General features: G+C 45.7%; 1 protein-coding gene across 1 annotated transcript; it reads left to right on the forward strand.

Moving 5' to 3' along the window:
• The first annotated feature begins 679 nt into the window (after positions 1–679).
• LOC142585172 (importin subunit alpha-5-like) lies at positions 680–24,312 on the forward strand. The gene is made up of 9 exons (XM_075695713.1): positions 680–867; positions 1,166–1,226; positions 1,291–1,419; positions 5,460–5,641; positions 7,286–7,541; positions 12,450–12,573; positions 14,065–14,519; positions 23,266–23,526; positions 24,104–24,312. Exons 2-9 carry the CDS (start codon positions 1,173–1,175, stop codon positions 24,191–24,193), a joined length of 1,551 nt encoding a protein of 516 aa, XP_075551828.1. The 5' UTR covers positions 680–867; positions 1,166–1,172; the 3' UTR covers positions 24,194–24,312.

The raw sequence follows: 24,312 nt of genomic DNA on the forward strand, positions 1-24,312 counted from the left end.
TTATTCTATGGTGCCATCTTTAGAGAAGGACAAAAGTTTACCATTTTCCCTTTCACAAGCTTTTTCTTCGACGATCGGCATTCATTTGAGGCTGATTTGAGGCAAAATCTAGGCTGCTGCATGCATTCATTCTCACATCGTCAACATCTAATTCTTATGTTATACTGGTGTCACACTGCCACCACAAGTGCCACTTTCGATCGCGATTGAGCCCGATCCGGATCGAAATTCCCTCTCCCATATTGAGCAAAGCATATGGAGCAAGGAGGCGAATCGCGACTGAGAAATTCGATCCGGATCGGACTCGATGGCAATAAAAAGAGCGCCGTGTGGCACCCGTATTAATCAATTTCGACAATTTTACCAACGGAACCAAGACTAACGCCTGCCGCCACTTCCCAAAGCCATAGCAAAACATTACACGCGCATAGTGGCCGCAGAACATTGCAAAAATTAAAATTACTTCATCCTTTTCGTAGTTGCGTTACCTGTGGTCGCCTAAGAAAGACAATTTGTGCAATAAATCTTAACATATAATCATAGTGTAATACGTATTTTAGTCAATAGATGACGCGATAATATCTGTAGTCACTAGGGTTGCAAGCCATTGCACCTTTTTGTTTCGCAACTGTTATTCGTCATCGGAGGTTGTCTACAGTGTTGTCTCTCATCGGCTATTCCGCCAATCAGAGAGCGGCTGTGGTGTTGAGCGCTGCTGCGCTGGTGGTGTTTGAAATCTCGGCCGTTTTCAACGCCGAGCTGACTTGATAGTTTGACGGGCAGCCTCTCGTTTCCGAAGAACACGCGTGATCCAGCCGGAGTTAGTCGCCGTGTACTGCTGTGATTCCCCAAGAAAAGCCAAAACCCGTAAGACCTCCGTCTCCTTGCTCGCTGGAGACTTGCTGTAATCAGTCTTTAGGGTTAGCGAATGAAACGTGCGAAGGCAGTGAAAGGCTCATACAGGCGAGTCTGTCGCGGCATTTCGTTGTGTTGGACGGGACTGTGCTGCTGACTTCGAGGAATGTAGCCACGACTGTTGTTTAGTCCGAGTCTTGCACACCTATTTCAAGACTTACATCTGTCATTTAAGCTCGGTAGTGACTTACCATCTTGGCCGCGCATTTCGTCTGCGTAGTACGAATGATTACTTTTGTCCGCTGTGCAGGTTCACCATGCCTACCCAGAACCGAATAGTAAACTTCAAGAACAAGGGCAAAGACCAGCAGGTAAGATGACAACAGCATTTGTGGCTGGGCGTGTGGCTGTATCGGTGGCGGCGTCATTTTGCAGGAAATGCGGCGGCGGAGAAACGAAGTCAGCGTGGAACTTCGCAAGCAGCGCAAGGACGAGCAGATCCTCAAAAGGCGAAATGTCAGCTTCAGCGAGGACCCCGTCAGTCCACTACACGAACAGAACAAGGTACGCGTTATGGTGGCGCCAAATTCCATTGCTTGACCATCATCCGCAATCTCATGTGCTTGCCGCAGTTGTGGTCGCACGAAGATTAGCGGTCCTTTGAATGTCGTCGCTTTTTGGAGATGTGTGTAGACAGCTCGCGCTTGTGAACAAGCAGTGTGACTTGCACCGTGACCCAGTGACAATAAATCGTTGTTAGACAGCTGATGTGTCCCCATAGGCCTCCCCATTCAATGGTGACACCGCTTCGACGATTATATAACTTAAGCTGCTCGCGTGACGCAAGTGTTTGCGCGTGACGCAAGTGTTTGCGTCGTCTTTCGTGCTGATGTCGTGACGAGTAGAGATTTAAGGTGAACACTTTAAATGACTCATGGGTCGAAAAAGTCCTTGTCTGGCGTTATCGTAAAATTGAACTTTCGGCGTTATTGCAGCAAACTTGATAGTGCCACCCTCGACCTTTGGTGGGACCGAAATTCAATGACACCAAAATTGGTGGTGCCACCATTGATGGTCAAACCCACGACCATTGGTGGGAGTCGAACCCATGACCTTTGGTGTTAATTAAGGCATTCGAACCCTCAGCCTTTGGCGAGACCAAAATTCAATGGCACCAAAATTGATGGTCAAACTCGCAACCTTTAGTGTCAACTAAAATATAGGTAAAGCACACGAGCCCAGAACCTTTGGTGGGAGAAAACAATAGGAAGCAACAACTCATTCGAATGAGGATGTGGAGTAATTCAATTAATGTCTTGTGAGCGCACAGGCTTTCCTCTTTAGCATATGCTAAAGTGAGTGTCACCTTTTTCTTTCTGAGATTGTGTGCTTACTGTTCACTGCAGTTGTTAAGCTGCAAGATCTTCCCACAGTTGATTTGGTGTATAATAAAATGAAGCTGTTGCCCTGTTAAGGGCAAATCTCCACAGTAGGCGAGTTCCATATATAGTTAATTTCTACAAAGGCGCACACAAGGACCTGCTGCTAGCTAGGAAATTCGGTCCTTTGACAATAGACAACCTTGTTCAACGTAGTCTTGAACCACCCCTCGGGCTTCGTAAAAAGCAATCCATGGGTAGCATATGCTGCTGTCAACATCTCGGCAAAGCTTTGCGCTCGCGCGCGGCACGTGGGGCTCGCAAGCGGAGCGAGAAGTCGCCTTTCAGACACTATTTTCAACAGAACCCTGCTTCTCTCTTTTCTGGACGCCTTTTTTCATAATATAACAGATTCCTATTTGTGGCTGCTATTGCACAATTGCTGACATCAATCAAGAAGGGTGTTTAGATCAGTGTGCTGCTTCCTACTGTTACTGTGTATATTTAATGACGAAGTTGGATAAACAGGCTGAAGTAAGGAAAAATCTAATTTTGAATTTCAGTAATACTTATAGAATACACTTATAGAATCTACCATTACAAGCAGATTTCACTTATGTGATCAGTTTCTGTGTAGCCACTATAGTTCTTGAGTTATGTCCTACACAATGGCACCCGCCGTGGTTGCTCAGTGGCTATGGTGTTGGGCTGCTGAGCACGAGGTCGCGGGATCGAATCCCGGCCACGGCGGCCGCATTTCGATGGGGGTGAAATGCGAAAACACCCGTGTACTTAGATTTAGGTGCACGTTAAAGAACCCCAGGTGGTCAAAATTTCCGGAGTCCTCCACTACGGCGTGCCTCATAATCAGAAAGTGGTTTTGGCACGTAAAACCCCAAATATTATTATTATTACACAATGGCAAAATAGTGATTTTGTGGGCACTTTATTGTGTAATAAGTTTTCGCAAGAAGCTTTGTTCTGTAGCTTATTTAGCTCTTTGTAGACTGCTAAGTACCGATGTCTATTCAAACAGCATCTACAATTACTACAATCATAAAAAAAAAACATTAGGACACTTCAAATTTTTTTTTGCAATCGCATGAAAATAACCTTTTACATTTAGAATTGTCTTATACAAACGAAATTTGGCATACATACTCTTCAAGGTATGTACAGTGCTGGTACGTACTTGAAGTAGCAATATCTCCCTGCAGTAGTTGACAAAGTACAAGGTTATATTTGAGGGAATCGACGGAAAAAATTTGTTGAAATGCTGTAATCTTTTTGCATAGTTCTAGTAATTGTACATGCTGTTTGGCTCGATATCGGCACTTGATGATATAGAAAGAGCTAAACAAGCTACAGCACATTGCTTTTTGTAAAAATTTAGTACATAAAAAGTGCCCGCAAAGATTACTGTTTTGCCATTGTGCATCGCATAACTCGCACTATAACAGCTACACAAAAAGTAATGACATATTTGAAATCTGCATAGAAAACTCTATAATTGGCTGAATTTTGAAACCTATAATGCAAGTAATAAAAACATGGTTTCAAGAAGCATCTCCCCTTAAGGTCAGACCACGTGCACGCTGACTCCTGGTGGCTCCTGGTTAGATGCCTTTGCAGACTTATTGATATTGCTTCAGAATGTGCAAGTTGGATGTGGCTACTGTCTGTTGGCCAAGCTGGTCAAGGACAAAGCCGGTTTGCACCACGTAGCAATGTCAGACTGTAACCTAGCGTGAGCACGCATTAAAGCCCTATCGGGGGGAATGGCAAAGATCTGCATATACTTCGATTTAGATGTTAAAGGTGATGAAAATTAAGAGTCCCACACTATGGCATGCCTCATAATCATAACATGGTCTTGCTACGTAAAACCCCAGAATGAAATTTTGTTAAGTTTTGCATGATTACATGAGGTCACGATAGTGATGTCAGGTCCAAGTGAAAAGCCAAGAGATGGGGAATGGAGGCACAAGGGATCGCCTTGCACACATTCGCGGATACTAGGGAACTTTAGCATGTCCGGTATTCTGGTAAATGCAAACAGACTGGGCATTTTACCGGAGGAGCTGAGGTGCAAACGTGAATGGCCTGCAAAGTGCAGCCACATGGTGGCGCAAGGGTCAATCAAGATAAACACAGAGCTAATGTTGCAGTAATGAAGTGTATTCTGCTTTGCTGCTGCTGCAAGTTATCGGCAGGGGCATTGTCATGTTGCGGCCGAAAATTAACACCAGCAGCAAAGCGAAATATTTTTGGTTTCTGCAATATGATCTGCGTTTGTCTGGTTAAGCTGGGCTTCACTGTGCAGGCGGCTCAAGTTTACACCTCCGGCACTCCATTAAAACACCCGGTCTGCCTGCATTACCGAATATCGTGCAAGCTAAAACTTATATTGTCTTGTGGCCTTCAGCACCTTGCGTGGTTATTTTGATATACAAGGAACCAAGGAAATTAAAAAGGCTGTGTGTGCTTGAAAAGATGCTCTTATCATGCAAGAATGTGGCCCAAGTGCCATAAACATATGCTCCATTTTGTGCAATTCATGGCTGCAACCACTCCAATAAGTGTAACATTGAATCTAACTACCAGGCAGTGATAATTAGCTTTTTTGAGCCGGTTTCTAATTTTCTCATAAGCAGTGCTGCTGCAAACGTTATTGGATATCACATTTTCACGGCTCATGCATTTAGCATTTATCAATGCTGCGCAGTCCTGTGGCACCATCTGTTAGCTGCAATTTGACACTTTCCCATCTCAATGTTGTCCTTCGAGTGCTAGCAGCATCAAAACAAACTGGTCACAGTAATGACAAAACAAAGTTTGTACTTCGTCCGCAGCTTGAGATGAGACAGCCATGGCTGATATTGCACTTAATTTTCTGCAGTCATGACAGAGGAATTAACAGTTGAATTAGGATTGTACCAGACGGCCTGGGCACTGCCATATTGTTAGTCACTGAAATTGGCAGGAGCCACCTGGTAAACATTGGAGCCCAGTAAACAATGCACATGCACAGTCATGGCATCCAGTATCGGTAACAGTAAGACAGTAACGCTGTGCTTAAGCTTTCTACTTTTAATGATGGCACCGAGAATCTGCCTCAGTGGCTCTACAATTTTGAATCTTTTGTGTACCTTTGGCTTCAGCCTGTGACGCCAGTCTATCCCCCCCCAAGAGCTGACTTTGACATGTCCAATGGTTTTGGCGCAGGGCTCCTTCGCATCTGTGGAGGAAATGGTTGCTGGTCTGACCAGCCCAGACCCAGACGTTCAACTGATGGCAACACAGGCAGTGCGCAAGATGCTATCAAGGGAGCGACACCCCCCCATAGACGCTATGATTCAGGCTGGAGTTGTGCCTGTTCTTGTGTCGGCACTGTCCAATGACTCTTGGTAAGTGCAGATGTGGCCTTGTGCAGCTGTTGTCATCAGCCTGGTTTCATAGTTCCTTACCGAAATTATTTGAAGGAACTCTGCCACCGCAATCGCTCGGTTACGCTGTTAGGGATGTGCAGTGCATAGATTTGTCTAATCTTATCTCAGTGCTTGTGCATACCTGGCAGCTTTTACAATTTTATTATAAAATAGTAAAATATTGGGGGTGTGTGAATATTAAGATGTTATTGAATATTATATTTCTAACCATATTGAATTAAAAAAGATACTTGAAAATGATAGAATATTTGGTTCGATACAAATATTCGAATCAAATCGAATAAGATGCTGGCAGCGAGAGAGCAAACACGCTTCTTAGCATTTGTTTCTATCTAATCTAAGAATATTGAGGCACTATTGTGCTTAACTTTGCAATAAATCTGTGCTTCTAGCGAAATTTTACCTGTAAAGCACACTTAGCCACTAAACGTCTCAGATGTGTGGGAAAACCAGCTTCTTAGTAGCAAGCGGTGTGGGTTTGCGGACAGCGAGGTTTTTTTTAGAGCGATAGCTTTACCACTCCAGGTACAAACCCAGAAAACGTCTGGTTCCGTAAATCTTGCCTTCAAGCTTAGCCATGGTCAAACTGGGATTGGACAACCTTCTGTCTGAATCGAATTGACAGAAGTTGGCTGTATAACGAAATCCTCAATGTAACAAAGTGTTAGAGTTTTTGTAACTTAATGTTGAGAACACCATTAATTAACTTCCAATGTAACAAAATTTCCTTGCTCTGACAAAGGAAGAAGGCAGCATTTAATGAAAACTATCGCAGTCACCGGTGGTCCAAACGGTTGAATTACATAACTCCCAAATGCACCTTATGACCTAGGCCATAAGGTGCATTTGAGAGTTGTGCATGTATGTTATGCTTGTATGCCTTGAAAAGGGTTCCCTTTTGTACAGCCATCTGCTGTGTGTCCCGATGTTGTTTACCTCTGCCCCTCATCAAAGAGGGGTGCAAGCTGAGCGCCATCCATAATGTTGAAGGCGCCCTTCTCTTGGCATTCCAGCTGGGTAGATATAAACCTCCCTGGTTCTTTATGGGTTGTGGTGCTGAATGCAAATGATGGCTTACCAGAAGTACCTAGCAATCTGAATTTTGTCACAGAAGTTGAGTCAGAATTTTGAATTAAGTAAAAATTTTATATTATGTGCACATGAGTGACAAAAGACAGGGAAGAATAGAAGATTCCACTGATGTTTTTAGTTGTTAATCCTAGGTTTTTCTCAACTGCTGGCAACTCAAGGTGTAAACAGCTCGTGGTTCTTTAGACTTCCTAATTCACAATTGTAGTGGTGTGAAGTACGGCTGCAGATTATTTGAAGACCAATTACGCAGCAGGCTCCAGATACTATACAGCACACAGCCCTAATGTCACCATGATGCATCACATGGGCATTTGTGAAGTACCGGGGAGAACTGCTTATCTGCGCCACAAAGTCAACAAAGTATACACTAAGCATTGCTGATGTGCATATTTCTCTGAATGGTGTTGTGTTATGCGACCAAAACATGATTCAGACTAGAATCGTTGGCCCAGAAAGGGTTAAGCATGAGCATCTTGTGCCTCTCGTGGTAATGGTACGTGCGCCGTGCAGCCCGTCACTGCAGTTTGAGGCGGCTTGGGCCCTGACCAACATTGCATCTGGAACAGCTGAGCAGACTGACACGCTGGTGCAAGCTGGCGCGGTGCCCCTGTTTGTGCGGCTGCTGGCCTCGTCCCATGCCAACGTGTGCGAGCAGGCCGTGTGGGCGCTGGGAAACATTGCAGGCGATGGCCCCAACCTGCGTGACCTTGTGCTGCAGGCTGGCATCCTCAAGCCCCTGCTGGCACTTGCCCGGCCAGATACCCCCGTGAGTGGCCTCGCACGAATAAGCAATGGTGCAGTCAAACCTAGATATAACAAAGTAAATAAAAGGTGGTCTCGCCACTGCTCATTCGCAACAGATGTAAAGGTGATAATTTCTAAGTTTTATTGAGTTAAAAAAAAAATCATTGGCGGCAGGTGACATAACCTTGTTCTTAAGCTGGATTATTTGAAGAGGCAGACATTACTAGCACGAGAAATCAAAACACATGCTCAACGAATGAATAAAAATTACAAATAAGCAAGGTAACATCTGCTATTGATTGATACCAAGGTCGCCGCTGCAAGAAAATGACTGCTAAACTCCTGGATTTGGTGTAAAAGCGAAAAATATCGGCAATCTTTTGCAAGCAACTTTGCTTACCAATCTAGCCAATTCTAACACTACCTGAATATAATGCACACCCAGTTTATACAGGTTCATCAGTTCAAATCTAAAATGAATTAAATTTTCTAACAGGAAAAAAAATTTCTTCAGTTTTTGCTATCAATCTGCTGAATTTACCTTCTCAGATTTTAAATTTGTGGTGACATAATATTAAGTTATCACTGTCCGCTTTTTATCACTGAATGTGTATTACAGCCAAACGTCAATATAATGAACCTCAATTTACCGAAATTCATGATGTAACAAACTGTCCTCATTTGCCAATCCTAGTTTCATAGAAAACTATTTTTGTTTTGTTTTTTCTTGTGCAATTTAACATAGCTTCATGATTTAGTTTTGATATAACGAAGTTTTTTGCAATTTCAAGCATATTCCTAAGAGCCTGCATGTTGCTAGTAAATCTTGGCAGAGGCAAAAGTTATTTGCGAGTGCCCTTCTTCGTGAAAAGATTGAGCGGCAAAAACGCCCTCGATGCTCACGCACAGGGATGCAGTATGCCGGAAGTGCTGCTGTACCGTTTGTGGCATTGGTAAACAATTTGTGGAGGCCGTGAGGTGCACAGCAGCTCTGAGCACTCTGAGAAGCACGAGCAAGGAGTTTGGGAGGAGGGGGTCATCGTGGAGTGTTCGCGATCGAGTGAGACCTGTTCATGATTGCCTGAGCGAGTGCAACACCAATAAAACTAGGAACCTTTTCTCTGCATTTCTGGCAAAACGGCAACATTCCTTTTTGTCAGGACAAGTATTCGTATCTTTCTACTCTTTCGTTCTTAATTTTGTGGGTGCCATCCAATGATGCCTGCGAGCACTACGCGCCGCCAGCCATGGCGTCCAAGATATAGTGATGCGCGACCAACACTCTCAAACCTCGGGACGCCATGAGCCTCGCCGATGCATTACTCTCAGCGCAATCTGCACTCCACATGCTGGCGCTCATAACCGCGCTATTATGGCCCAATCTTCTTGCAATTTGTTTACAAGTGCTTACTGATGATATCCACTGGGAATGTCCTGGAAATGAAATTATTTTTTACTGCTGAAACTTTCTGGCCCCCAATCCTCTGTACAGGACCACATTATATATGCTAGTTACTGCCCAAATGAATTGCAAAAAAATATTGCTTCCCAGTTTTTCCTAATGTTTGTTCACAATATCACTCAAGCTGTAACCTCGACTGCGCTGAAGTTTTATTTGTTATTTCCAATATCGGGACTTTCATAAGGCAGATACAGGGCACCATACACTTCATTATCATCTTTTGGCACTAAGACAGGGTTGCCTGTGCTCTTTTGAACGCCAGTGGTTCGTGACTTCCGTGGCACATGTTTAGCTGCACCTTGGGAGACGGCGTCACACTGTGTGGCGTCTCCTTCAGGCGTTTTTCTTCTTCTAGCTGGGCAGTACACTCCGTCTCCCTGGTGTCTTTCGCTGCCTGTTATGCTGCCTTCGGCCAGTGTACTTCTAGCTGGGGAGCGTCCATATGGACCAGTGTACAGTACTGAAACTTATCAGTGAATCAACAAACCTTGCAATTTAAGTTTTTCATGGCATGTACACTTTCGTTATGTTGAAGTTTGACTGTATGGCATGTAAACTTCCATGCAGTTAATTGCGTTTAATATTCTGCATTTTTGGAATGACTTTGCGACGGTTGTGAGTGGTATGGTGGCCAATGCCTTGATAACCAGTCTGTCGGTTGATGAGATGCATGAGAGTCTCCTGAATGCCAGAAATGCGTTGGCAATTCATCGGCGCCTGCTTAGCGCTTAAAGTAATTTACTTTTGAATTAGTTTTTGTAGTAAAAGCGCCATATAGTCGCTGCAGGTATGCACAAAATCTTGATTCTGTCACTATCTTGCGACAACAATGACGACACACTGGCTCAGACTGTATAGTGTTGTCAACACTCCGAATGCAGTTTCATATTTGATTGTAATGAGGAGTCAATTTTCAGACTCGTTTTCTTGTGGGGTAAAAAAGGTGCACTTTAGAATTGGGTAAATACAGTATAATGGCTTTTTTCAATGGTCGATCTGGAGCGGCCGCCGAAATCCTCGAGCGAGCACTAGGTTTTCACAAATCTGAATCGGCCAGCGGAGTGCCAAAACGCTCCGTGGGTGATCACACAGAAAGTCTATGTACTTGTCACACAAACCGGTTGCAGAAACTATGCCTGACTTCCGCCCTGTACATTTCCACAGCAACCAAAGTCACCGTCCCCTGTGCGTAATTTGACTGCAGCAGTCGCAGAGTCCTTCATTTCGATGTCGTGCCCGCAAGGATTGTGCATGGACAATGTACATAGAAGGCTTCAAACAGCACCTGCATAACCTCGTAACCGCTGTCGTCCGAGCTCTCACCACTAAACGCGAGCTCTACAGCAGCACCGGATGCAGCCATATTGTGAAGTGACACAATGTGATGTGTACCGACCAGGTAACGATTTCGCTCAAAGGCTGAAGTAACGCGAGCTACCGTATTTATTCGCGTATAACCCGCACCAAAATGTGAAAAAACGCGTTTAAAAAGTGGGGGTGCGGGTTATCTGCGAATTTTTTCCTTGGGAGGGGCAGGGTCGGCTTCACCGCAATGTGCGGCGGCCTCCCCGTGTAGTCCGCCATCCCCATCGTCATCGACGCTTGTCAAGCCGATGAAGGGCCAACGAAGGGCCAGCATTGTTGAGCCTCGCGTTAGGCGCTGTTTAGTGTACTTACCCCAGTTTGCACTGTTTGCCTGCTTTGTTTTGGCATCATGAGTGCGACTCGACGGCAGTGTTTCACAGCGAAAGAGAAGCTAAAGATTATAGCCGCTGCCGAAGAAATCGGCAACAGAGCTGCTGCAAGACAGCATGACGTCGACGAGTCGTGCATTCGCGACTGGAGGAAGAAAAAAAGAGTCTCGAAGCAACGAACCGGAACAGGCGAGCGTTTCGGGGTCCGAAGACTGGCGCGTACCCCCACCTCGAGACGCAGCTTGCGAAGTTCATTGAGGAGCAGAGAAGTCGTGGCCACGCTGTTTCGACTGAGATGGCGCAAATGGAAGCCCTGAAGTTGGCCCGGGAATTGAACATTCCACGTGAGTTTCGTGCAAGCCGTGGATGGCTTCAGCGCTTCATGCGAAGACATGGATTTTCTATGCGGCGGCGAACAACCATGTGCCAGCGGCTTCCTGAAGCCTACGAGGAAAAGTTGTTGAACTTTCAACGATATGTGATCGCACTTCGGAAGGAGCACAGCTATTTGCTGTCTCAGGTGGGAAATGCTGATCAAACACCTGTGTACTTTGAGATGCCGATGGACACGACCATGGAAAAAAAGGGCTCCAAATCAGTCAGCGTGCTGACCGGCGGAAATGCCAAGCTGCGCTGCACAGTCATGCTATGCGCTTTGGCTGACGGCACGAAACTGCGCCCGTATGTGATTTTCAAACGCAAGACGCTACCTAGCATTCCACTGCCCCCAGGAATCGTGCGTGCGGAAGAAAATTCGTGGATGAACAGTGGCCTAGTCGGTGACTGGCTTCGAGTAATCTGGGAGCGAAGACCAGGTGCCTTGCTGGCACGCCGGTCGATGCTCGTACTAGATTCCTTCAGAGGCCACTGCACTGATGCGGTGAAGGCTCGCCTTGCCGAGACCAGCACCGACCTCGTCATAATACCTGGCGGCATGACGTCCATGCTACAGCCACTCGACGTGTGCCTGAACAAGCCGTTCAAGGCACACGTGAAGCGGCTGTATGCCCAGTGGATGGCCGACGGCATGTACGCCCTCACACCGACGGCACGCGTGCGAAGGCCTGATATTCCATTGCTGTGCCAGTGGATCGTGGATGCGTGGAAAGCGATACCGGCCGATTTGGTGCGCAAAAGCTTTAAAAAATGTGCGATCAGTAATAGTCTGGATGGTTCCGAGGACGACTACGTCTTTGAGAGTGGCGATGAAGCCTCGGATGGCAGTAGTGAGAGCGGCGACGATTAAGAATCGGATAACCAGTGACGTGGTGGCGGTCGTTTGAATAAATGTTCTGAAAACGAAATGATCACTGAGTGTGAGTTGCATCTTTCTAGCGCTCATTTTTTTTTTTTTTTTCAGGTAAACGTGCGGGTTATACGCGAGTTTTTTTTTTTTTTTTTTCCCGCCGAGTTCAAAGTTAGGGGTGCGGGTTATACGCAGGGGCGGGTTATACGCGGGTAAATACGGTATTTCCGCCCAAATCTACGCCTTGGTGGTGGAGCAAGTGAGAGCGTTCTGGCGCGGAGCGAGTTGATCTGAAACGACCAACAAAAACTCGAACTCTCTCCAGATCAACCAGTGAAAAAGGCCATAGTGTGTGAAACTGGGCATCCTGACACCCATCTGTGTTACTTTCTTTTTTTAAATAACATTGAAAACAGTTAGTCACAATCCAATGGAGTAGATTAAAGGGAAGTCAACTGTAGCGGCATACCAGCAGGAGGTCTGCTGTGCTGGTTGCTAATCGTCACATATGTGCGGACACTGCTGCAGGCACCATTCATCCGCAATGTGACATGGTCCCTCTCCAACTTGTGCCGTAACAAGAACCCACCTCCACCCTTCGAGACCATCCGTGAATGCTTGCCTACTCTGGCACAGCTCATCCATCACACTGGTATGTGTCCCTGTCAACTGACAGCAAGAGTTTCCTGCAGGACTGTTGCTTTCCTTTCTAATGCGCTTTGAGTGTTGTTGTTTCTGAACATGTGGCAGAAGTATCATGTTGCATTGTATGGCATAGTCTCTTTTGAGGCTTCAGAAGTACCTACTGGAATTTTCCATGTGCTTCTCAAAATGTATCATGTTTTCTGTATGATTCTTATGGGAATTATGCAGGATTTATATGGACTTTATATCAATCCCACAAAAGTATATGGAATTGCAGTAAAAACTTATTTCAGATTTCACTTGATTGCAAACAATGTCCAAATTAACCGAGTGCCAAATTATCGAAGGTATCAAGAAAACTAAACAAATGCTTTACTTCGTCAATGTGCTTTTATTTACCGAATGAATTGGCATATGCTGCTTGTGTTTTGCACAAAAGCAGTGCGGATGCTGCAATTCTCATCTCGTGATTGATTAGTTCTCGCAGCAATGACGGCTCGTGACTTCCTTCGCAGCGCGGCTGCAGTGCATGTATTCATCTGAGACATGCTTTTCAGTACCACGCTCTTAACCCAATTACTTTTTTGCCAGCGAGCAAGTCGCCAACAGATTGTCTGTCCATTCCAATCTTGCCGCTGCCCTTCATCCTCAACAGCTTCGCAGCAAGTCAAAACGAAAATACTCTTTGCCGTGTCTGCTGCGGTCAAAACCGTGGCCGCTATCGGTGTGATCATGGGCGGCAACATTGTGGTTCTGAAGGCACGCTGCCGATGTGCGCACAGAGTTAAAACAAAATTGTTTTCTGCAACTGCTGCGGACAAAACCGGACGCGGTTGCTATCGATGTGATCATGAATGGCGACTACGTAGTTATGAACGCACACGGCCAATGTGGTGTTATGCATAGCAGTAAGCACAATAATAAAGCCTTGAAATGCACAGCTAGGCACGAAGCATTCTGGCATTGCTGTCATTCACGTACGATTTCCGTTGATGACTATGGCAGCGCGGGCTCCGCTGCTTCGTTTCGGTTGGACACTAGAGTAGTTGTGGCTCTTCTGCAGCTCTCAGAACTCGCCAAGCTCCGACAGTTGTCCGAATTAAACGGTGCTGCCAAATAAGTTTAAATTAACACGAGTGATTGCATTAATTAATGTGTACACCAGCCTCGGGACCAGGACGAGTCCGAGTTATCAAATTTTTTGAACTGAGGTTTTACAGTATTCGAATGGCAAACAGAATGTTTAGAAGGCTATACAAAGTGAAGCTCTAGGGACACTTAAGGAGGATATTGTTGCTGTACATACACAGTGCAGTTTTGCTCACTCAGGCAGGACTTTCAAGTTAGCAAGCACATGCAGGCGAGAAGGTTTTATTAGCAACCAGCAGCACATGCAACACACAGTAGAAACAGTCAGGCAGAAACACTGACAGAGGTGCAGACAGGCTGTGCCAGCTAGAAATCGGGCAGGTGGCCAACCCTAGTTTTCACTGTGCAGACCGGGAGGTGGTGGCAGATGCCTGCTGGGCCCTGTCATACCTGACGGACGGTGCCAACGAGCAGATCGAAGAAGTTGTGCAGCAACCTGGTGTGGTTGCCCGTCTGGTGGAGCTGCTGGGCGGTGGGCAGCACCCTGTGTCGGTGGTGACGCCCGCCCTGCGTGCCCTGGGCAACATAGTGACGGGCAGCGACGCACAGACGCAGGCCGTAATCGACGCTGGCGCACTGGTGCCTCTGCGTGCCCTGCTGCGCCATCCAAAGTCGAACCTGCAGAAAGAGGCCGCCTGGGCCGTGTCCAACATCACCGCAGGCACCGAGCAACAGATCCAGGCCGTCGTGGACGCTGGCCTCATCGAGCCTCTGATTGAGGTGCTTGCCACAGGGGACGCCCGCAGCCAGAAGGAGGCCGTCTGGGCTGTCACCAACCTGACCTCGGGTGGCTCCCTCAGCCAGGTGAGAAATCACTGGTTTTTCTTTCTCTCTCTCTCTTGCTCTTTTCTTTATGGGGAGCCTCTCTCTCTAGCATCCTATGGGTGTTTAGTAGGGGTGTGCAAATATCAAAATTTTCTAATACGAATCGAATACTAATACTTAGCTTCGGATATCGAATAATGATATGCACATGCACTTGTTAGCAAGTTGGGTTAATTTGTTATGTTGCAATTGCATTTTCAGTGTTAAAAAAACTACACTAGTAAGCAGTTATACTAAAGCATTGTGTATGTTGCTGATGTTAGACAATTTAGCAATTTTCACTAGCTGACCTCGCCAGCCTGTGCCCTATTATACTGCATCAAATGCCCATAAACTCGGAGGCGTTTGACCCTCTGCCAGTCGTCACTCATCGCACTTGCTCTCGAGCTCAGAGTTAGGGGTGGCGCCGAAAAAAAAAAAAAAAGAAAAAAAGAAAAAAAAATGTGCGCCCTCGCTGTCCGCAAACCCGTGCCCCTTGGTACTGGGAGGCTGGCTTTCCCGCAAAGTGCAGGCGTTTAGTAGCTAAATGCACTTTGTGCTAAAGGAAATATTTTGCTAGCATAATGCAATTATCACAAAATTCAGCACAAAACCTCCCCAATATTTTTAGATTAGATAAAAACAAATACTAAAAGCCGTGTTTGCTCCTGCACAGCCAGCAATATATTAGAACATTTTCATATATGTGCTTCGAATACGAATATAATAGTATAACATTTGAATTTTTTTAATGTTCTCACACCCCTAGTTTTTAGTTGTCAGCGATGGTGGTGGCTGAACTGACAAGAGGAGGATGTGGCTTGTGAGGAGAGGGAAAGGAGTGGTTCTGAAAGTGCTAGTAGTATACTTGTCGCTTCGCAGTCACCACCTGGAGTGGTATTTTTGGGCAGTTGCTTTGAGAGAGACTATCACTTTTGCCATATTTCACGAGACTGTCGCCAGACGTATTGGCACCTATGAGTGATGGCATTCCTGGTATGCTGTTGTGCCAGTGCCTGACCAGAATGCTGTAGCCCGTAGATGCTGAATGCATCAGGCGCTAATTCTCTCAAAAACTGAAAGTGCGAGTATCTCCAAAAATGACTACCCAGGTATACTGCCTTTGAACTGTTCTACGGCTGTGAGAAAGAATGGGGAAAAGAATCTTGCTGAGAGGTGATGGGAGGAGAGGTAGTACCATATTTAATTGCATAATGATCGCACTTGCGTAATGATCGCACCCCTGAATTTTGTCTTCAAAATTTGATTTTTTTTTTTTTGTTTCTTTCCCGTGTAATGATCGCACCGCGAACTTGCCGCAGCGACATGTTGTGGGCCAGGTCTAGCTAATGATGATCGCGCTTGCCATTTGTCGAATGCTACGCAAGCGACTCTTCAAGACATACCAAGCAGTCTGCACGCACCAAACATTCTGAAGCTGATGCCCCATTTCATTCCTTTCATCACTGTCCACACTTGCACGAAAAAAGAAGCTACAACCATACTTGTCTTGGCATTATTATTTGTAGGCTTTATAATAGTTGTGGTCAACAACAATAACAAAAGACAAAGGCTCGTTTCGATTCTTCTCGTCTGCACTTGTGGGCATGCAACAAATCGAGAGTGGCAACGATAGTAACCACGTTTACACTGGTACGTTAGGAGTGTACCATATTCGTACACTGACATTTGTAACACAGCTAAGATATTCGCCCACCCTTAGCGGAAATGTGCTGTATTAGGATAGTAGTGAATACAAATGCCGTAGTTTCTGCAGCATGCCTGCCATGTGGGCCATGTGTTTCTGTGTCACTGGCAGCTAAGTGCGCCCATCTCAGTTTCTGTCCCCTTAAAGTGGACAAGGCTACGTTATTGCCGCAAACTTGCTGATATTATCGACATTATTCACTACTGATACAGAAGAAACTGTTTCAATGCACGTAATGTACTCACGAGAAGAAAAAAAAATCTCATTCGGCACATTCGGCTTGCCCTGCTGGCTGCCATTTTTGTTTTGGTGTCCTGCACTGTTACAGCGGCAGCCACCTGTTTGTTGACCTGTTGTCATCCAGCAGCAAACGTGGGATGAAAAATTTGTTTTCTTTTTGCGGGAAATTTAACCCGTGTAATGATCCCACCAATGAATTTGAGTGTATTTTTTTTTTTTTGACAAAAAAGTGCGAGCATTATGCGAGTAAATACGGTCATTGTATGCCGAGTGGACCCCCAGCGGTAGATGTGCTGGCATTCATGTGGTGCACTGGTGGTCAGCCATGGTAACATCAGATACACAAAGATTTCGTTTGTTCCAATTCCCCCAGTGCGTAAAATGTGGAAAGTTTTGCTTCTGGTTTGGCTCTAGCTCGGCACACCTGATCTTGGGATGTGTGTGAAGCACTCCAAGAGCACTTCTTTTGTGCCTGAATATTTGTCTAAACCTTTGGCAAGTAAAGTTATTGCCTTTTTTTTCTTTTTGCTGATTTCACTTTCACACAGCCATCTTAGCGCACATGTTGCAGTTGCAGATTGTAAGCTGGTTAGTGTTTGAGGCCTGTCATCTAGTGGGAATCTTGAGACTTCTATACCATCAGTCTGATGTGTACAATATATGATGTTACCCTTATCTTGACAAAACAATTCTCTCATCCCTTATGAGCCAAGCTCACCATCAGCTGTTCGGATGGTACAGCTCACTGTTACAGCATTCATTCATGCATGGGAAGGTGTCTGGTAGTTCCATTCCAGCTATAATCAACATGCCTTATGCCCAAGTGTATTTCAAAATCATCATACCTTCGAGTTCTAGAATTCCACATTTCGTTGCTGTGGATCTGTGTTGTAATTGTTCTTTATGCTTCTATTACCATAAATTTGGGCCCATTAGAAGGTCCTGTAGAGCGAGGTTGTGATTGCACTGAAATTTCTCTGGCATGCCTATCAGTGAACGGAATAAGGTGCCTATCAGTGCTGCAAATTAAACAAGGTTGGATGAGAAAGGAAGTTGGCTAGGGACACTTAACTGCCTCGGTCAAGGCGTCTGCCAACTGGGAAAACCGGGAATTCTCTGGGATTTTGAATAGTCTGGAAAAACTCTGAGAAAAAAAACTAGGGGAATGTGTGCTTGAATCCGGGAAAATTAGCTGTCATTTTATTGAAAGGGAATGAAAATCGCCCTACTGTAGGCTCGAGTAAGAGAGGAATCGTAACGAATTGTCTTTGATGCTGTGTTGTTGGCTGGAGGTGTTGCCACTGTACAAAGGGGGGACACGGGTGTTAAAAACCAAAAAAGCGCAAAAGAAATTAAGATTTTGGAAGTGTTATTTTCGAAATCTACAACTATTTTTCTACCTATCTGCCAAGTTTCTCGTTTGTAGAATCAGTATTTTAGGCTAAATAATAATTTGCGCAATGAGTTCCGGCTGAATTCCAGCCATAATGAACCCCAAAACGGCCCTTTCTTCCCATTGCCCAACTGCTGTTTCACGCTGCCTATTGCCACCATCTCGGTCTCGTTTAAAAGAGCTTCCTGCTTAAGTTTCCCACCACCGCCGCTCAGTTTCGACCATTGGATGGTACAAAATAAATCGGTAAAGAAAAGCACATTATTTGTTTCCTATTGGCTGAACGAGCCCCCATGAGAAGACCGCGCCACCTGATTGGCGGAGCTGGCTGGTGTCGTCTGCTAAGCGAGCTGGCCCGCGTGCCTCCGTTGCGCTGAGATGCCATTTTGAAAAACTGCGTGCAGCGACTGAGGAACGCAACAATACCCGGGTCAGCGAGAAAGTTTCATATGCTGAACAAATTCAGCAAAAAGCGGAAGAAATCAATGGTTGGTAATGTTAAAGGTCGCTGCACTTCCCCAAGATGCGCCGAGGGCGATGTAGAGGCTACATTGAGTGGAAGTTGGCGACAATGGCGTGGGTCCAGCCTGTGTGCCAGCTTGTAAAGCCGACAGTCCACCGTGACGCGGTGATGCTGCAGCCTTCCGATGTAGAGCAGAACAGGTTTCAAATTGAGGAAAAACTCCAGGAACTCGCGTCAATGGCAGCGACGAGGCGGAAATCGGATTGTTTCAACCGAGACAGCGGCGTGGTCGACAGTACGCTTGACGAGACGGCATTCATGGTCGTCAATTTGGATCTGCAAAACCAATTTTGAGGTCTGCAGAGTGCACAGCGTGTGATAGCGGCAACATTGAGTTCAAGAGAGCGGAGCAAGAATATGACCTTGCTGTGAAACTTATGCTCTCATGTTCCAACTGCGGAGACATCGCATCTGCATGGAGCTTGCTGCGCGTAAGCGGCGATCAGACGGTGAACCAGTTCGTTGTAAATATGTTGGCAGCGCGTGCTATGCAGTGCACTAGGAACCAGCAGACAGCGCTTAATATTTTTTCGGTGATGAACATTTCCAACCGTGGTCTCCACAACAAGACGTGGCAGAACTACGTGAAAAAAATTGACCCCTGCAGCAATTTGTGCGGCCAAAGAAGTGAAGTGAGTCATTCCCTGGCCGACAGTGTTGAAGGGGCACTGAACAGACATTTAAACAGCAGCAGACAATTAGACTGCATTCCTGGTGGTTATTAGGAATGTACATGTCTAAATATGTGCAAAAGATTTAACTTTCATTAAATTTTCTGCTGTTTTTTTTTTGCATTTTTCTCAAAACATGAATATTTGGCTCCATGCAATATTGAGGCCTCGATATCTCAACACCTGGAACAGTTAGAACTGAAATTCTTTTTACAGAATGAAGTCTAATGTGTACTCTATGAAAGATAGCAAGCAGGTTTCTTACCTTTCATTTCAGAAATTATTTTGCTACATTTTGTGCCACATTTTGTGGGCTTACATTCAAGGTGCTGTAAAGTATTTATTAATGGTCACATCAAAAAAGTGCTTGCTATACTTCAATCCTTACTCCTTATGCTATCTAACCATGCCTTACAAATAATTTTTATTGTGCCATTTATTTTTAATCGAGGCTGCAAACAAAGGGAATTCAATGTTAATTACCTTAAGAACTAATTGAGCTACACCAAAACAAAGTACATATTTGAAATCAGTGCAAAAATATCGATGAGACCGACAGGTTTCATTAGTATATATGGGAAAATAAAAATTTATATGGCAGTGTCCCCCCTTAACAACCGATTTTCCGGATGCCCGATTTTTGGGAAATTACCGATAATGCGGATGGCTTCACGGCACCACCACGTGTTCCATAGAGTCAATGTATAAGAATGTGTGTAATTTCAGACGCAAGAGCCCTTCTTTGTCCGATTTTCTTGACTTTCTGCCGCGACCGCAGGTCCGAAACGGCATTAATCAAACTCAACACCGCCGTTTTGATGATCTCGTTGCCTCGAACCAGTGCTCTCGCACGCAGATCCGCTGGCAGCTATAGCTACCACCGCGGCAATGCGAGGCTTAGCTGCTTCGACGTCTATCAAGTTTCATAGCGCGCTGCATAATGCAGGTTCCTGAATGGCAGCTTCGCCTTAGCACATGGGTGTTACGCAGTGAAGTGTATGTGAAGCAGTGCGGTGAAGCTTAAGCATGGGAAAGGGCAATTGTTACGGGACACCAGTTGGTATTCCATAATTATACACGTGTGCACCTGCCGCCTCTTGTCACAGTGTGAGCACCAATATACCTGATGAGTGTACCGGCAGCCCTCCAGAGCTTTTTCGGATGTGCCTGTGATGGTTTGAGCCCTTAAGGGCAGTAAAAGACATGCATTCATTTTTTTCGACTGCCCGATTAGATTTTTTTTACATTTTCGTGGCCCCCGTAGAGTCCGAAAAATCGGACGTTGACCGTACAGCTGACCAAGAGGATGCTTTAAGTGGTCTCATGGGTGAACGTACGGCGGAACGAGGATAAGAACAGAAATTACTGTCACATTGACGAATGATCGGGGAAGGAACTGTGTCGCCTCTTCTTTAGGAGCTTGAGCTGAAAAAGCAAGGTGTTGGGCTGACGCAAAGATCCAGGTGACCCTCATACAAACCAAAATAAACTCTTGAAACAGTAAAACACAAAACGAAGGCATTTTGCGTGCGCTGAGAGTATGTGAGGGCAGTTGAGGTTGCCTTTCCAGCTGCTGAGAAAATCACTTGTGACAAAGTTCAGGCCTCATGCCAATGATCTTGCTATCACTTGATAGAAACAGCTCATTTTCGAAAATATTTGCTTCTGTAGCGTCTCTTTTTATTCGTATTTGAAAATGTCCGACTCGATTTACAATGGGCTTTATCATTTTTCTTTTTCGAAGACATTTTAATTGCTGTGCATTTTACTATCCCCTCCCTTCAGTTTTCTATATTGAATAACATGAACACTACTCCTTACTATTCAAACTGGATTAAGTTCTTTTTTATTTAGTTTCTTAAATTGCTTATTGAGTAACAGCAACTGGCAACGTCGTGTCAGCCTGTCTTGACATAAAATAAAGTTCTGTATCGCTCAGGGAAAACCTGGAAAACTTGGGGAATTTAAGAATGTCAACTTGGTAGACACCTTGTAAGTGGACTGTAGTCACTTGGATCTACCTTGTGGCCGGAAGGGTGAGAAAGATGGAGTTGAGCGCCATGAATGGGAAAGACATTACACCATCATGTCAGTCATGCTGTTAGTGCACAGGTGAAATATGTGCAGTGAAACCTCGTTAAACCATAGTTGGCCGGAGCTTGGGAAAGGTACGTACTAAACGGTAGTACTGTTTAACCGAATAGCATGAGATCACCCACTTACCTGTCGAAAACGGAACTCGGAGAGAGTGCAATGAAAGGGGAAAAAACATGCAGTATTTATTCACTTCGCGCGACAAAAGCGTTATTTTCGTTTGATGCCGCGGCGGCCTAGCGCGCCGACGACAGCGGCCTCAAACTTACTGAAGCTGCGTGCCAGCTTTTCAGCCAGCCCCCTCTTCTCGGCAAACACTCGCATGGCAGATTCCTCGTTGGCGTACGTATTCACCTTGCACGCACGTGCGCAGTAGTGCTGCAGAAGTCCCGGGGGGGCCTTTTTCATTACGGGTGCCGGAGTTTGGAATGATTTTCATTTGGAATAGAGTTACGTTATCGCGCCCCTATTGTCGTCGCGACGATTGCATTCATGAGGCTGACGCAACGCGCAGCTTATGCCACTGTCGGGTCTGAATCGCCCGTGCTATCGCTTTCCGTGTCGTCCTCGTTACTGTCGCTAGTCGACACTTCGGCAACAACAGAGGCAACGATGGCGAAAAGTCGAACCTCGTAGCCGACATATCTTCGCGGTCGCAGCAGCGCTGCCGAGCAACTTCTTCGCATTCCAAATGCCACACACTGTAGTCAACAGCAGATCCCTGTTGCGTGTCAGCGCAGACTTCTTCGTGTCACGTTCGATAGCACGGGCGATGTCTAATTTTTCTTCTATGCTGAGCACCCGGCGTCTTTTTTATCCAAGCTTCGGAACGACGAGAGTCCACGCTTGCACGACGCCAAACGCTCTCTGGCACCATGTCGAAATGATGTTGATGTGGCTTCACACGCAAACGCACAGGGCGCTTGGAGGCCGTTCCGATCTCTGAGGCGTGTTGTTCTGCCGGGCCGCCCGATGGAGACGGCGCAGCGCCATGTTTGCGCGACGAAAAGTTCAAACACTACGTTTTAACCGATGCGTACGCAGTAAGCTGGTACGGTTTATGCGGATACGAAACACATTATGTTCAATGGCCGCTGAGTCGGGGATTTGACTTTACCACTTTTAAAACGAAACTACTGTTTAAGCGGGTACGGTTTAAAGAGGTTTTACTGTAGTATTACTGAGGTCCTGCTGTGTCTCGCAAAGTCCCTGCAGACTCTTCAGCGGTTTCAGCACGGGATTTGTGCTCAGAAAATAAACATCGTCCATCTGACACTAAAGTGACACTAAGCTACTCAGTCTGACAAAGTATTTTTTCAAAACTCTATTTCAGTAAGATGTTGGCTATTAGAAAAGAGAATGAATTCCAAGCCTGTCCTAGCTAGAAGTTGTTTTAGGCACAAAATAAAACATGGACGAAGAATGGACACGGACAGGTGCATTTGTAGCCATGTACCAACTAGTCCGACAGCAGACATTACTCAACTCTAGTGTGTCGGTATGTCTCCGATTTCAATGTATATTCGACTACATATAGCACTATGGTGCAAAAATTACAAGTTCTCTAAACTGGCTAAATTCAGTCTGGCTCGTTTAGAATACAGTGTAGTTTGTCTTTGCAGATAAAGAACTACAGTCGCCGACCGTTTATTCGTACTTCACGGGGACTGCGGAAATGTGCGAATAAACAGGTGTCTGAAAAAGCAGATTAAGGGAAAAAAAAGGAAATCCTTTATTTCCACGCACTTATTAGGGCTCGGCAGTAGGCTTGAAGAAATCGTGAATGCGCCGTTGCGCGCTGTTCCGTTTACGCACAATCAGATAGGCCTGAATCTCGGAGACTGTCGTACGGTCACTATAGGCGGCTGAAAGCAGTCATTGCTTGTACGCGCTCCGCATGCGACGGCAGCGTAGAACATGGTGCGTCATCTTCCGACTCGGAGTCATCGTCTGGTGGCGCAGGAGAAACCTGACGAATGATCTCGCCGTCGTCGAGTTCTGCGCATATCAGTACAACAGGATGACAGGGAAGCTGCAGACCCCCCACTATGGTGTGCCTCATAATTGAATCGTGGTTGTAACATGTAAACCCCCCCCCCCCCCTTTTTTTTTTTTAGGCGGTGTATGCACTGCAAGCAGGTGTGCTGCCACCAGTCTGCGATTTGCTCACCGTCCAAGACCCCAAAACCCTGCTGGTGGCCCTGGATGCCATTCGTAACCTCCTGGCAGCTGGTGACAGGCTGAACGAGCGAGATCATGTCTGCTCGATGATTGAGGAAGCTGGGGGCCTGGACAAGATCGAGGCTCTACAGCATCACGAGAATGCAGAGGTCTACCGTGCTTCTCTTGCCATCATTGAGGAGTACTTCTCAGAAGAGGTGAGTACCCTGAATGCCACACATGGGGGAGGGAGTCACTTTTTCTGGCCATTGGCAAGTGGTAGTGTGTACCACACATGTGCAATGTCGTATGTAGGAAGGTCTTTTCACGCCTGTGCTGTCTGTTGCTGCTACACTGCATATTGTCATGTTAATGAGTCTCGGTCACGGACCAAGTCAAGGAGAAAATCATTTTCAAGCCTGTACAGATTCCTTGGTCACACTAAAAATATGAAACGTCTCTTTTGTTTTTTCCTGTGACTTGGTCAGTGACCCCCAACTTCATCATGTTACCTGATGAGATCAACTTTCATCAGTGGTGGGTGGAAGACTGCCATAGCTACCATGAGGAGCTTGGCATCCTGGATCCAAGTGTTCAATGCCGGAGTTTCCCAGTGGTTGTGTACTTTTGGTTGCCTGTACTGCTGTTTTGTATATGCACATATTTTAAAATGTTTCTTGTAGTGCAGTAAAAGTTATAGTGAAAGTGTTGTTAAATTGAGCAGCAAGGTTTTGTTACACATTTTGTTGGCCGACCTATACAGCAGATTTTTTTTTTTTTTTTGCCACTTTGCAGCCGGAAGATTACAACCTCGCACCTGAAGCTGGCGGCGACAGTTTTGCCTTTTCAGCACCAACCACCTCTGACCAGGGCTTCTCGTTTTGAGTGTTGTACAGCACCTCATGTACAGAATGTTTATAGCCTAATTTTAAACACCTGAACTTCCTTTTTTTTTTCCTTTTTTTTTTTAAACACTTTGTATTAAAGGTGTGCATGCCTGGAAA

Source organism: Dermacentor variabilis, chromosome 6 (assembly GCF_050947875.1).
Source record: "Dermacentor variabilis isolate Ectoservices chromosome 6, ASM5094787v1, whole genome shotgun sequence".
Taxonomy (NCBI): domain Eukaryota; kingdom Metazoa; phylum Arthropoda; class Arachnida; order Ixodida; family Ixodidae; genus Dermacentor; species Dermacentor variabilis.

Coding starts and splice junctions, on each gene's coding strand:
- LOC142585172 (XM_075695713.1), top strand. CDS start 1,173: ATGCCTACCCAGAACCGAATAGTAAACTTCAAGAACAAGGGCAAAGAC. Junction 7,542..12,449: donor TTGCCCGGCCAGATACCCCC/GTGAGTGGCCTC, acceptor ACACTGCTGCAG/GCACCATTCATCCGCAATGT. Junction 12,574..14,064: donor ACAGCTCATCCATCACACTG/GTATGTGTCCCT, acceptor TTCACTGTGCAG/ACCGGGAGGTGGTGGCAGAT.